This window comes from Zosterops lateralis (genome assembly GCF_965231275.1).
Source record: "Zosterops lateralis genome assembly, chromosome: 3".
Classification (NCBI taxonomy): Eukaryota; Metazoa; Chordata; class Aves; order Passeriformes; family Zosteropidae; genus Zosterops; species Zosterops lateralis.
Genome location: NC_139764.1, coordinates 18,357,582 through 18,372,933, shown reverse-complemented (window position 1 = coordinate 18,372,933; position 15,352 = coordinate 18,357,582). Strand labels below are relative to the sequence as shown.

Genomic DNA, 15,352 nt, shown 5'->3' with positions numbered 1-15,352 from the left:
TCAATTTTTTTCTATTATATTTCTTTGAACTGTTCCTATGAAATGCAAAGTAAGTCAACATAATTCCACAGATCATGTACATAGCTAGGGTTAGTTATCAAGGGCCACATAATTTTAATTTTGTAATTCAATGCCAAGCTGATTATAATAAACTGCTACCTTCTGTGTTATTTATCATTTTTTTTACAAGACGTGCTTTTTTGTTTGTTACTCCCACAGGTATTTTTCAGAAATTAGATTTGATTATAGCAATTTATTACTTCCAGCATATTTGAGGGGAGCCACAGCCACATAAGGACAAAATTTATCAAGTGCCCAAAATACACAGTATATATAATACACTTTGAAATGTTGATGTATGGGAATATTATGCAAGGAGAATTTCCTGATAAAGTGAGCCTTGCATGGTAACTGTACATGTCTCAGACTATACATATGTCTCAAAAAGAAAAATTCCTCTTCTGCTTTGTTATTAACAGAATTAGTAATCTATTTTATTCTTCACCCTAACCAGGTTCTGGGTTGCATTAATAATGTTCAAGTACATGTTAATATATTTGATATTATATACACTTTCAGTTGTGAATATTGTTGCATTTGTAATGTTGTCTTTGTTGCTTTTGGAAAATAGAAGAAAATGCAGAATAACAACAAATAATGAAAATAGCTCCAAACAGTTTGAAGCCTGAACAGTTTCAGTTCTTTTTCCTGTGGAATGCTGTATTTTTTGTACAATGAAAAGGATGCTAAGAGTAGAAAACCTCTTTGCATCTTAAACCCTTTCTCTACCTTCAAGAAAAAGGACTTCAGAGCATTCTTAATTATATATTCTTTGCTCACATTTGACGTTTGGACCTGTGAAAACACTTCTTAATTTGGTGGCAGTTTGGCAGACAAGAAATGCACAGTCTGGTTCCCACGTTTTTGGTTATCTGCATATTACATTTTCTCCCCTTGATGAAAACATTAAAAATTGTTTTTATTTTCACTGAAATATTTGTTTTAAAAAAAGAAAAAGTGGATCTCTGCTTTCTGTACTTATCTGTAGCTATGATGGGGGGAGCAGTAGTTATGCAAGTGTTTGTTTGCAGGATAAAGACCTAATTCTTTCCAGACTAGATTCTCTTTTTTGTTTTCCAAAGCAATTGTAAATAAGCTTCTGTATATTGAAACATGTGCAGCAAACTTTACCAGGGAACTTTCCTCTTTGGATTTCTAAATTGGTTTTTAGAGCAATCTGTCTGTTGCCATTTTATCTATTTAAACAAACACAGTAACAGAGAAATGCAACTATGGACTGCAATGTTATGAAACATGAACTGTTAGAGTTAACACAACTGTTAAATCTTACTAATGATTCTATCACCAGTAAAATACATTAGCACCAATAATTTTATTAAAGTAGGTCATTCATCTAGAATAAAAAGGTAGAAGAATGTGAATTAAATGCCAAGCGTGCTAACTCCCCTGTACTTGTTAACATTGAATGTGATGCCCTGTAGGCCTTCCTCAGTATCGTTAGGAATAGATTACCTGTCAGGAATATGTATGGCATATTCAAATAAGCACTGCGCATATTTTTAAAACTGATATGATATGAATCCATGTAGACCAATTTTAATAGTTCAAAATGAGTCATAATTCTTGTTAACAATACAGTTATTTTTAAAATTTGCAGCAATAGTGGTCCTTTTTTATTTTCCTTATTGAAATTAAATGATATGCCTTAGGTGAGTCATTCATCACTGTTAAAGGAACTCGCCTTCATGTTGGAGTTTTTGAGTTTTTATCCATATATATAATGTATTCCCTACCATTTTTAATTTTATTTTTCTACACATAAGTTGCTAGATGTATTTTTGTATGGTTTTGTATTTTTTTTTAAATTATGAAAATATTTTGATAGAAGATTGTATTTATATTTTGCTATATGAAACAATTAAGTCCTAGCTTCATAGTGAAGGATTTTCCCACTGCAAGGGAAAAATACATAACTGAATTTGCATTTTTCGTATAATAATCTAGTTTGCTTTCTTGTAATGTACATTTTATAAACTAACATATAAATGCCATCCCTTGGGGCAGGGATAAAGCAAGCATTGACTTTGAAAACAAAGCTAATAAACTACAGGATGAAGCATGAAGAAAACAGTTTATATTTTAATGTACTGCAGGAGTTAACTAAATCATACGTTTAGATAAAAATATTTCATTTTGGATTATGGAAAACATTTTCTGATTTCAGTAAGGGCTAACAATAAAGACTAACATAAATGCAATCAATGATAAAACTGAAGTATGGTGTTAAGCAAATAATTTGTTATAGTTAGTCTAACTTGCGCTGTCCTAGTGTATATTTAATGTTTTTAATACAATATATAAACCTATTTTCAGAACAGATTGTGAGCCCAGTGCAATTCTCTGTGTATTGCATTTCTACAATATAGGGTGAAGAGTTCACATAGGCATTGATTGTGCAACAGGTGCTGTTCTGGGGGACAAAGAGATTAATTCTGCTTTGTCTTAGAAATGTTGCAGAGAATCTCTTGCAGTAGTATCTTAAATTGTGTTGAGAGGCCAGCAGAAATGCAGTGCTTCTGAAACAAATTGGAAAAGTAAACAGATTTTTGGAATGCCACAGTTATTCAATTGAATAGTGCAGCCTTGTCACTCCTGTTAATTATGCTGGTGAAGAATATCAGTTCTCCCTTGCTTTTTAAAAATTTTGTGTGTAGGATACTTACCCTTTTAAAAAATGAAATTAATAGCTTTTAAGATTTGCGTTGGTTTTTTAATTAATTCCTTTTCTCTTTCCAGGTCTGAGGTGTGATAGCTGCAATTTTGGATTTAAAGCTCTCAGATATTCTAATGAAGATGGATGTGAGCCTTGTTGGTGCAACAGCCACGGCTCAGTGAGCCAATTCTGCAACCCTCTCTCCGGGCAGTGCAATTGTAAAGAACGAGTGAAAGGGCTTCTCTGCGACACCTGCATGGACAACTTTTATGGGCTGGATGTAACTGGTTGTAAGCCTTGTGAATGTGATGCTGCAGGGTCGATTTCAGGAACCGTGTGCGATGCGAGGACGGGGCAATGTGCGTGTAAACCAAATATCGGGGGAAGGCGCTGCGACCAGTGCCTGGATGGGTACCACAGGGTGCAGAAAGGTCACTCCTTCCTTTGTCTGCCATGTAACTGCGAGAAGGCAGGGACAGTAAATGGCTCTCTGCTTTGTGACAAATCGACAGGACAATGTCTTTGCAAAGCTGGTGTGACTGGCCTTCGGTGCAGTCAGTGCCTGCTGCAGACATACAACCTCAGCGTGAGCAACGCCCGCGGCTGCCAGCCCTGCGACTGTGACGCTCTGGGCACGTTGGCAGGGACAGTTTGTGACCATGTTTCTGGGCAGTGTGTCTGTCTGCCTCAGCGCCAGGGGAGAAGGTGTGATGAGTGTAAACCAGGTAAGGAAATTGGAAGGCAATCGATTTGATGTAGTAAGTTTTACTTTGTTTGTTATAATTTCCTACAGTTTTTAATATGTGTTTAGCGTCATGTCTGACATGTCTCTGACGTATGTTATAATTATTTTTCCATTTCTTCCTAATTGTGTGACTGAGAAGAAAGCATTATTTTCCTAATCACTCTCAAATATTTATTCTATTTCCAGATGTTGTATAATTTGTATTATTACTGCAGTTTCAACATGTCCAAAATAAGGTTAGGCTACTTCTATATATCAAGAAAATATACAAATTATCATGTCCCAATCTGTGAAAAAGAGGTAAATTGGCATGATCTAATGAACAGCAGCTATCCTCATAATGAAAAATGTGGATTTGGAAGGCAGAGTCATGCTCTTCAGGAAGGACACTTCATGCATAAAGCTGAGCATGGCAGGAGGCACAGAGATGGTTGCTTAAACTTTGATGGGGCTGGCAAACATAACACTTAGAAAGTGTTCACCTGCCTTGCTGTGTTTGGGTTGTGCTGGCTTGCACAAGGACTGCTTACAGATTGGCCCTACAAGTAGGCGATATTTGCAGTTTGCTACATATTTGTTCAATATTTAGTGCCGTATTTGTAAACTGAGATTAAAAGTTTATAGTAAGTAGGAAGCTCTGTAGTATATTTCAATGTTTTTGTTTCAAAAAGTAGGTGGATAAAGTGAAACTATAGGTAACGTTAACCTACCCTCCATCATAATATTAAGCAGATAGATTTGGTTCAAATTAAATACATATGCAATTTATTCAAGTAGCAGGTCACATTAAAAGGTACATTATAGCTCCATTGGTTTTAATATGCCATTCAATAATTTGAACAGAGGTTAAAAAAACTGCTTAACCTCCATTAAGTATTTTTTAAAATGCTTTCATTTAAATTATTTTAGGTACATATACTAATAAATAAGGCAGCATTCTGTTTTTCTTAGTTCCTCCTCCAGTGCTATTTGACCTGCTAACCCTCTATAGCAGCCACTTAATCAGAGATCGGCAGAGGAGTGATGTCAAGGCTCCCCGAGTCAGTGACCGCCCTTGTCCTTGGAAAAGAAAGGCCAGGGTTTATGCAGAACTAAATGGTTTAAAAAGGTTTAATTGATAGTGTGAACAGGCTGGTTTGTAGAAAAGCTTACATGGCACTCAGAGGAATAGTCCCACAATAGTTCCTGGTAAAAAGAGAAATAATTAAAAACAGTACTTGTGTAAATTATATTTTTAAATTTTCCAACTAGTAACTATAAGTAGCTGTGTGCTGAGCACTGAGCTCTGTGCTGCGAGTGAAAGTGTAAATTCTTATCTTTGTAAAAACACTGTATTGATCTTAGGAAAATACAATGAGCTGTGCTATTTTCACTGTTTTAGTGAGAGCTCATTTAGATGTTTAATATTTCTGATTTTTATATAAATATTCTTTGTTAGTATGTGCCAAAAGAGGCTTTTCTCCAAAACAGGGAAGGATATAAAGTAGTCTTCCATATAGAAGATTTTAATTGGTTTCAAGTACTATAAACGTGTCCTATGGCTTTGTTTTGGGATAAAGATAAGAAAACGTGCTCTAGATGTATATAAAAATGTACTCCAAGTGTATATGTAGCCAGCACAGCCTAATTAAAACAGACCCAAATGAGTGAATACTGGCAGCCCTGAAAAAATACTGAGGATTTCTGAGTCTGTTGGGACATTTCAATTCTATGATACAAGTTAAGTTGCAGTGTAGCATATCTTTTATGTGCTTTGATAAAATCCGAGAAGCTTCCAAAAGTTACCAAAATCTTAAAGCAGGAAGAGTTGCCAATTGAGAAAAGGTCAAACTGGTTGTAGCTTTTGGAAATTATTTTATAAGGAGATTGTTTTTCTTAAAGAGCTTCTTGGTATGTTCAGTCGTGTGTTTCATCTGTTAGGCTGTATCCATGACCTCTTGTTATCTAGTTTGTTTTCATAGGTAACTTTTTGGTAGATTGGTGTACATTTATTTTTTCTTTAAACTAATGGTGTATGCAAAGAGAGGGGTGCTTGATTCTAGCATGAAACAAAATGAAAGAGCAATTTTTTCTTGAACAGAAACTTGCTTTTGAGAGTCCTAGGCTGCATTGGTTGAAACACAGGTTCTCTTCAACCCCCAAATCATTTTGAGCATTTTGTCCCTGCCTCATTCTGGAACTGTGTGGCTGACTGGGATTTGTGCCACACAAATCCTATCCAACACAGGTCTTTGATCTTGTTATTAGACCAGCAAAGCTGTAAAAGAGGTGTTTTGTTTTGTAATTTCTTTACTCCATAAACCACAGATTTGCATAGAATACTACATAGTATGGAAAGGATATGAAGTAACATGTAGGATGTGTGTCTGGGCACCAGTACTGGGCGTTTGTGTACATACCACCTTTCTTGGCAGAAGAATGTGAATTATCTTGTGATAGCATTGCTCTTGTGGTTAACTGTGCTTAATTTTGAAGCTCAGCCTGTGGTTAAGAGATGAGCATTACTGCCATAGATGGTAAGCATGTAAAAGTGCTAAGGAATTGGTCCTGTGTTTCTTCTCCATACAGTGGGAGAAATGCTAAGAGGATGATTAAAAAAAGAAGCTGAATACTTTGCTATGACTTTCATTCTTCCTTTTGAAAAGTGTGTTTGATTGACAAATGTGATCAGTTATGGTTGAATTGGAAAAAAATCTGAGAAAGAATAAGCATAATACTAGTTACATACATAGATCTCAGAGAGATTTGTGGTGGCTGTCTTAAAATTGGAAATTGGCTCTATTATACAACAGTGGATCCTTCATAAAGCAACTTTTATGAGCCCTTCTAACCTTGCTGTAAATTAAGCTTGCATTAAGTTGTTACTCTTACCTACATGGAGTCAAATTCTAGATGGTGAAAGTAAATAATGATTATGACAAACAGCACGAATTTGTAATATCGTGTTTCCTCTTTCTCCTCTACATTTGATCATGGTAATTTACTTACAAATTAGTTGGGGGAAGAAATTTTTCACATTTTCCTATCCTTCACTTTTAAAAAAATATTTTGCCTTTGCCTGCTACTTCTGGGTGGAAAAAAGTAATTGTGGTAGTGTCTAGAAACTTTTAGAGAGTTTCTAAAAGATTATAATAAAAAATATCTCACCAAATCCTTCACTGCTCTACATGGTTTAGGCAGTGTGGCTGTAGGAGAGCCAGGACGTTTAACACTAAGGTATAGATTATAATTAGTAATTTCACAGCTATAATAAAAGTATATGCTGTAATAATTGATCCTGCTCAGGGAAAATTAATTTATTTTCTCAAGATGTGCATATTTGCCCATTATAGACTTCTCATAGATGTTGTTTTATACAAATCATAGTTCTATGCAAAATTTCAGGTGGACAAGGATCTGCTTTAAGCTGAGTGCTTATCATTTACTCCAACTATAAAGTGGGTCCTGCAGAAGTGCTTTGACCTTCTGCATGAGTCCAAGGCTTAAAGTTGTTTCCAACCTTCCTGTTAGGTTCTTCGAGTGGAGTCGTTCATTGTGCTCAGGAGTGACATTGCTGGGAAATGGTCTCCTCTATTTATGCACAGGATGGGCACTGCGGAGCGCAGAGAAGTGCAGCAGGAGATAATACATGCTGCCTCACTAATAACTTCAGGCTATTTGCTCTCTGTGCTGCCTCAGTTCGGGGCCTCTCTGGAATAAAGTGCCAACAGCGTGGTTTTTTATGATGCGAATGTATGTTAACTGGAGACTGATATCACTTCACTGTCCACTTGAGATTTATCTCACCGAGGACCAGAGGCTAAACTTGAACAAAGATTTGAGCAGTAAAATTCTAATGTTTTCAATTTGTTTAGTTCCTCTGCTATTTAGATATGAGCTCACAGTGCAGCACTGCTGCAAAGACAGAGAATACCACCCTAGGGGTGTATATATAGAGCTATCTCTTGTAAGACAAATAATAAGGCCTTGGGCAATATGACATGTTACAATATAATTTTGAGCTCCTTATTATAAAGCAGGACATCGGGAAGTTATTGGACAGCAAAAAATGTTCAGTAGCTGGGAACATGACTAAGAAACTACTGATTGAACTTGATCTGGAGAGAGGGCAAGTGTCTGAGAAGTCTGTGCAAAGGCTGCATATCACTGTAGGAACTGAATTTTTTCTATTGAAGTCACACAATAATAACTAATAGCAACCAGCTAAGGGAGATAGAAACTCCTATCAATGGCCCTATTTTAGGATTCATGGTCCAAGATAGGTACTTGTTGATGTCTAGTGTCTCTTAATACTGTGGCATCAGGATCGTTTGCAGAGCTCTCATGCATTGCTACATTTTTAATAAAGTGTACCACTCTGAGGGGTGGGGGAAAAATAAAACAGCTCGAGTAAAAAAAACAGTTAAATGTCTATTAATAATCAGGTAAAAATATAAAATGTTTTGGAAACTTATGTAATTATAGTTTTACTAGCATGGCATTACTTGAATTCTTTTCTGATCAGAAAGAAATTAAGAATTGAATAAGTCCATACATAGCGCAATAAATTATGCAAGTGGAACAGCATCATTAAGAGAATGTGTGTAAAATCTCTTTTGTTAGGGACTTCTGGTGAGGTTGTGAATAAGGGGTAAATTCTTGAATGAGCAGATTAGAGGTGTATAAACTGTATCTAACTGTATTTATCAGTAATAGATAAATATCAGCATAAATAAAGATTGCTTGAGAGGGCAATAGGATGAAAGATAGCAAAGCAGAAGCATACCAAATGTACTGTGGGGAATGTGGAAAGAATGCTCAAATTCATAACTGGAAATAATAGAGGAGCAGGACAGGATTCAGGATGAAAGCTTTTTAATACCAGATCAGTAAGTTTATTAGTTTCTGTGAAAGTATTTGTGTAGGTGACAAGCTCTAAGTTAAAGAGGAGTAAAATATAAACAAGAACCTAAAAATGCTCATTAAATGTAGTTTTTCCAAAGAAAGATTATTTTGTTTCAAGGACTAAGTCAACCACTGGTTAAGGAAAACTAAGACACATTCTGAAGAAGATATGTTCATTTCCTATGGTTTTCAGCTGGCCATTTTCAGAGCCGAGATCTCAGACTAGAATGGACAGATGTCTCTTCTCTGTATGATATTTTTTTTTTTTTGTTTCTACGATTTATGGTGCACTCATGAGTACTTCTCATGTCCTTCGGTCTTTACCTTCCCTACAGACATGTTAATGTACTCCCCCTATTTTGCATTTGCTCTGGTTAAGAGTCTGAAGAGAGATAACAAACATTCTCAGAATCTCTTTCTTTTGCAGGTTTTTATTTTTCTTCATCCAGCGTCACTGGCTGTTTGCCGTGCCTGTGCCACGTAGCTGGTTCTGCGAATCAGATCTGTGATAAACTCACTGGCCAATGTAGTTGCCAAGATGCCTCTGTGACAGGACAGACATGTGAACGTTGCAAAGAACTTTATTTTGGGTTTGACTCTGTCACAGGGAGGTGAGTGTTTCTTTTTTACAGGTCGCTTATAACCTCCTTGTTACATTTTCCTCGTGGCTCAGTCAAGGGCTTATTGACAGTGGAGAGATGTGTTCTAGTTAGGTTAATCCTCCTATGAGTTCATGTGTGCAGTCTGATTTACATGTGATACATTATCACATGATCATGTGATACACAATCCCCTGTGCCCCCTTGAGCTGAAGGAAATAGAAATTTTGCCACGGATCTAAGTAGTAACAGCATGAAAGGTGTATAAGGCTAAGTTATAGCAATTTGTTAATTGTTTCCCTATGTTTTCTCTGCATCTTCAGTAAGATGTGTTGTTTTCTGACTCTTAAAATTTACTATTGTCTATTGACTATTAAAATGCAGGTAATTTGCCATTCTTAAAAATAGGGAATGCTACTGAAGATTTCAGGAAGATTTAGTGGGGGGCAGCGGGAGGGAAAGGGAAGCCTACAGATATCCTTGACTTCCCAAATGTCTTTTGGTAACAGCAGTACAAATATTCACAGCACCTTTACTTTTGAAAATTTCTTTTTCTGAAGCAGTGCATTCTTTTTCAACATTTTGTTATTTGCCACAGGGTAAGTTGTATTTCTAATGTAGCCTGGGGTTTTTAGGTACATTGAAATTACATGAATTCCCTGGATTATAAGGGGAAAACGTATCTATATAGTGCACTGTTATTTCAACCACTGCTTTATCTTTTTTTTCCAGGATCATGTTTCTTGCTTAGTCTTCACAATCTCAATTTCCTTTTAATATATTGTCCAGAAAGATTGCACAGTTCTTATACTTTATATATCTTTTCATGCAGACTGATGGTGTTAAATTGTTTTATTTTGTATTTTTGCCTTTTAAAAAACCAAACCCGCATACCACAGACAAAAGCAAAATCTCTGCAATGTTCACCTCCCTCCTCTTCTCTCCCCTAGCTAGTGTGGGGTAGACATGCTTTTAGGTAGTGATTAGCAGTGTCATCCTGAATATATTTGACATTATTCTGCAGATTTTTCACTTTAACTTTTATGTTACTGTCACTCATTAGGAGATTTTTAAAATTATTTTTTACTGTTTCGGGTCACAGAGGCATCAGCTAATAGCCATAAAGTAATATGTAGGAATAAGGACTTCCTATTTTCATTTCCTGTCATTTCTAATGGTGAGAAATAAAGTATGTGTAATATTAAAGTTCCCTTTGAAATATACTTTCCTTATTATCAATGATACGTTTTTTTTTTTTTTTTTTTTAGTTACTTAGAATAGATTCTCTGCTCGCCCCTCAGTTTTAGCACATTTGTGCTAAGCAATAGCTTTTCTGAGCTAGATATTGGCTTTCAAATACCTGCATTTTAACCTGTCTTTTGAAATTCAAAATGTGGAAATATAAATTATCTACATCCAGATCTTGTTTTAAAGATAGAAACTATTTAGAGTTCTGGAATTTGAATCTGAGTTGGCTTTAATGCCTTAATACTAGTTAATCCTCCTGGCAGTATTGAAGACTCCTTTGGTTGTACATTGACATGATTAACTTATGTTGCATTTTCTTGGCTCCTTTTTCATTGTTGTCTTCTTGCATGATGTACCTCTCTTCCTGATGCAGAAACATTTATCCACTGAAAATGATAATGCAGGTCTTTATTTGTTCTTCTATTTTATTCCATTTCTTTAACTGTTAATATCTTCATAAAAAGTGTAATATGCTTTTTCTTTCTCCATAAAGTTGCCAGGTCATTTAAGCTGTCTGTGCTTCAAGTGTCTTTTAAGGACAAAAAAGGATGCAAGCTATCTGTACTGGCAAAGGCATATCTGTCTTTGCACAGTAGCACTGAAGAAGCAAAAGTTGTAATACACAGACATTGTGAGGCTTTAAAATTCTCCCACTCTGCTTGTATATGTGAGCTGATTTATTTTGTGGTGTTTTTGAGACAAAACGGGAGCTCCATATTCTTTAATGCGTTTCAGGTTATGAAGCAGGAAAAATTTCTTGGCAATTAACAAATTAGAAATACTGAGTGTTTGCAGCAGTCCGAGCAGATCTGTAATGGTTGTGAGCATCTGTACACATTTGAAATGCTTTACCTCTGTATTGTTTACTATAATGAACTGGTCAATGAACATCACAAATTGTTTATCTATTTATATATATATCTTGACAGATTACTGTTTATGAAATCCATTTAGCAAGTGAGGTTTTCCCATAAGGATGAAAAATGAAGATTTTAAACAGATTGCTGGAGAGGCTCTAACTGCACCTAGAGAGTCAATGTAATAAAGGTTTCTCTATATTAATATTACAAAAACCATTTATCCTCAGAAAATCAATATCACAATTCATCTTGGCGTGACATTTCTCTTTCCATGTTTTAAAAGTCTGTTTTCCTTGATTATATATAATTCTGTTTTAATAAAACTCAAATATGTTTGACTCAGAGTACCTTGAAAAAGTAACATTTGGCAAGAATACTGCAAATATTTCTCACATGATTAAAAGTTACTTATCTTTTAAAAGAAATGGATATTTATTTTGAAAAGTCTTAATTGACTGAATCCTTAATACTGACTGAAAAGCGTGAACTATGCCTAACAACAAGTCCAGTTCTAGTTTTTTGCAGTTTAAGAACATGATGCATGTGATTACACAGAAATAATGTGTAATCCCATGGAGCAGAATATGGTGAAATATCTGCTGTTATTTGCAGGATCAGGAGCCTCGTTCAGTGTAGGTGAAGGTGGGGAGCCTACACTTTTCCTAGAAGAAAAATGCAGCAAGCAGAAAGAAACAGTCCCATCCTGCCAGGCTAGAGAATATAAATAAGAGAAGCTCGTTTTTCTCTGCTTATCTATCAAGAAACTTCTGTTAACATCCCCCCAATAAATAAGCAGCATATAATGAAATTATGAAATAATAATAAAATATTGTTGTACTGAGCAAATAATTCCTTTTTTTTTTTTTTTTTGTAACTAAACTGGATTTTTTAGTTAAAATACTCTAAACAAAACCTCTTTTTAAAGGGGGATTTGGATGCACTGTCTATAGATGAAAAGACTTTTGAAACAATTACCCTTTTCTCTTGACTGTAAAAGAGAGCAAACTACAGTATAGTGGTTTCCAAGAGAGAATGTATTTTATTTATTCTCAAAAGGATATTAGTCCATAAAACAAATTTGCAGCTTATTTTGCAGCTTTAGCTTTTATCAGCCTTTTTAAGGGTGTTGAATGATTCCCCAGGAGATCACACAGCACAAGCTGCTGTGGAGTAAAGGAACTCTAATACAGAGAGCTCTGCGATAGGCAGAAAATGTATGTGAAAAGTTTCCTTAAGCTTGTTTAAAAATCTGTCACATTTAATGCCGATTTCACTGATTATTGACCTGAATTTTAGTGTCCTAATGTGAAAATAGTTTCCACCTTCCCCTCCTCTCTCCCTGCCTTAAAAAACTGATACCTAAAACATAACTGAACTCACTTTTTCCTGCTTTCATGAAGATAGGAGATACAGACCAAGGTGTGATGGTGGTGACTGGGAAGATGGCAAAGCAAGATGGCTTGTGTGAAGGCACAAGCACATATTTCCTTGGGTTTGGTGAAGCTGGCCAAGGAAAGAGCAGCCAAATATAAATTGACTCTTGTTTAGTCTTAGGGTTAGCAGAATAAAGAGGATACAGCATGAGTGCCTTGGACTTCTCTGGTGCCTTCTTTTTGCTGCTTCATCACCTTGGGACCTGGCATCTGGAGTAATTTAAAATTCCCTTGAGGCTGATGTTGCTTATGCCTGAGAATTGGAGGTTTCCAGCTCAGGACAAGGGGAGGGAAGTGCAGAATTCCTAGTATGTTTTACCTGCAATGTACCTTCCCACCTGTTTCCCAGACCATTTTTTTTTCAGAGCTTTCAGTCTTCAGCAATTAAAATATTAGAATTAGAAATTAGAATCTAAGGTACAAAGTTTTATTTGCCATTGTTGACTTTGTTATGAATAATAATGGCAGTCTGTATTGCAAGGGGGGAGCATAACAGTATTTGTAGTCATTTGCTTTACCTAGTTTCTGACATGTTCAAACTCTTTGAATATTTGTACAATCTGACATCGGTATCTGTGCTATAAATGAGTGTCAGTGGGGAAATAGTGTATCAAGTGAAGAGCAAGTTGAACACAGGTGGTTTCACATGCAAAAGCCAAAGCATCAATTAATCCTGAAAGTATTCTACTGCTGCCAGAGAGATGTACAGAATTGAAGTGTGGGATTTGTGTGATACCAGTGCTTTTAAATTTTTTGTTCTTTTTAATTTAAAAATAATTTACTTGCACATTTACTTAATTATTCACTGTAGTTATTTCAGATTTTGTCCTTCAGGCTGCAAAGAAATTGTTCTTTCTGTTGTAGTATTAGTATTTCTGCTGGTTTGTTTCCTGTCACTGTTCTAGTCTGAGGTTTTTTCTCCCAGTTTTGGTCACCATTCATTCTCCTTTATTCACAGCATGTTATTCTTTTCAACCTTAAGTTGCCTTTGTGGGCAAGAAATTATTAATTGAGTTATCTTTTCCAACTAAAGCCTAGATTTCACTGAGCTAGAAGGTTGCCTATATTGTGCAGAAACCTCTTCAGCTGGTTATCTATGTATCACTGGGCTGTGCAGCTCTCAAGAAAGGTTGCATGAGTAAGGATGTAGGACTGAGTGCATAATGCGGTTATTATCAAACATTATTATCCATTTTGTGTATGGATCAATATATATATAAGCTCTTTAATTCTAAGCCATTTTTATATAAATTAGAATATTGTTCTGGCAGTGAAATATTGTAGTGGGAACCTTTTTTGTAAGTTTTTTTAATCTGACTAATAGATTTTCTGCTCTGTTTCAGACTACTGAACTGTTTATGATGTTTTAATTATGTTGCCCAAGAATCTTTTAAACAAAACCCTACTGTGCTTAACTGAAGTGTTGATGTGTGTTGATGACTTCCTTGATTTGTTTTTGTTTATAGATGTCAGCACTGTAATTGTCATCCTGCAGGAGCCATTAGTGGGACTTGTCATCTTGTTACTGGACAGTGTGTTTGTAAACAATTTGTAACTGGCTTGAAATGTGACAACTGTGTTCCTGATGCCAGTAATTTGGATGTCCACAACCTCTTTGGCTGCAGTAAAAGTAAGTGGATGTTAGGTCTTAAAAGCATGTCTTTCAAATTAAAGTTTTTAATTGATTTAGTGAGTATTGAATTAGATCAGCAGTAACAAAACTGGGGTTTATTCCCTCCCCACCCCCAAATATAGGGTCACTGAAGTTCTGGTGATTTTTGCTTTATCTTAAGATTGTTTTCTAGAGAGATGTATAGAATCCTTCATGTCATACACACATTAGGCTTGTAGTTTAACCCAGGGTAAAAGTGACAACCCATAGTTTCCTTGCTCCTTTTCTTTGTAGTGACCAATCCAGAGTTCACCTTTTAGTCATACGAATGCAATAGCATTTGTAGAACTTACAGCTTAGCCCTCTTTTCTGCCACTGACAGGAGGCAGGACATCTGACTTCAGAAGTCTGTTGAAAACCTTCTCCTGGTGATTAATTCCAAATATTCTCCTCAGTGCAATGTGGCTTTCCCTTTGTCCTCCTGGGGTGCTTTTTCAGTCAGTTTGGGAAAATATGTGATGTGATATAACAGGGCATAATAAATTGGCATGTGTGAGGTGGGGCCGATGCTATATTGAGGGTCAGATCATGAATTGTGCTGAAGCAAATTGCAATGGAATATCTGGATATGGAGGTCACCAGCACACAGTCTCCAAGCTTGCAGAGTTTTTAAAGAAGAAAAGGCAAAAGTATATGTCATAAGAAAATTGAGTTCTTAAGTTGTCTTTGGGTCAATGTTCAGACATGGGTTGTGAGGGCATCAAGCTGTGCAATGCTAAAGCATGCCTGAAGGAGCTCAGCTCACTCTGGAAAAGCTGTGTTACATTTTGGTGGCACCTTACTGCCATACACAGTTAACAGCCCAGCCTTGGAAGTCCTGTGAGCAGTGGGTGAGGAGCTCTGCAGATGCTAACTGGACAGTGACAGTTAGCTCAGGTAGCCATGTGTAGTGTAACAACAGGGTTAGATGTTCCCAAGTTATCTCTGGAATATGTTTCTGGATCTTCCTGCAGTAAAATATTTCTTTGTGTGTTCTGCATGTGTATTTATATGATATTCGTAACTGTGATATGCGAAAACCATAGATTTGCAAGCAGAGATGTAAATGCACAAAGTGTGTACAGGTAGAGGCCTCTCTCACTTTGATATCAGTTTGTATTTCACTGTAAATTAGTTTAAATTTCAAATAATATGCATTGTAAAATGCACAGCATTTTAAATGGGTGTCATAAAGAGA

At 36.0% G+C, this 15,352-nt stretch overlaps 1 protein-coding gene across 1 annotated transcript in view; it reads left to right on the top strand.

The window, feature by feature from the left end:
- USH2A (usherin) overlaps positions 1 to 15,352 on the top strand; it is a gene marked incomplete at its 5' end in the record, with an annotated part of 372,289 nt that overhangs the window by 57,062 nt on the left and 299,875 nt on the right. The window contains 3 exons of the mRNA XM_083856830.1: positions 2,818 to 3,459; positions 8,791 to 8,974; positions 13,970 to 14,133. Of these exons, the coding sequence (XP_083712956.1) occupies positions 2,818 to 3,459; positions 8,791 to 8,974; positions 13,970 to 14,133 (990 nt within the window). The remainder of the gene's footprint in view (positions 1 to 2,817; positions 3,460 to 8,790; positions 8,975 to 13,969; positions 14,134 to 15,352) is intronic.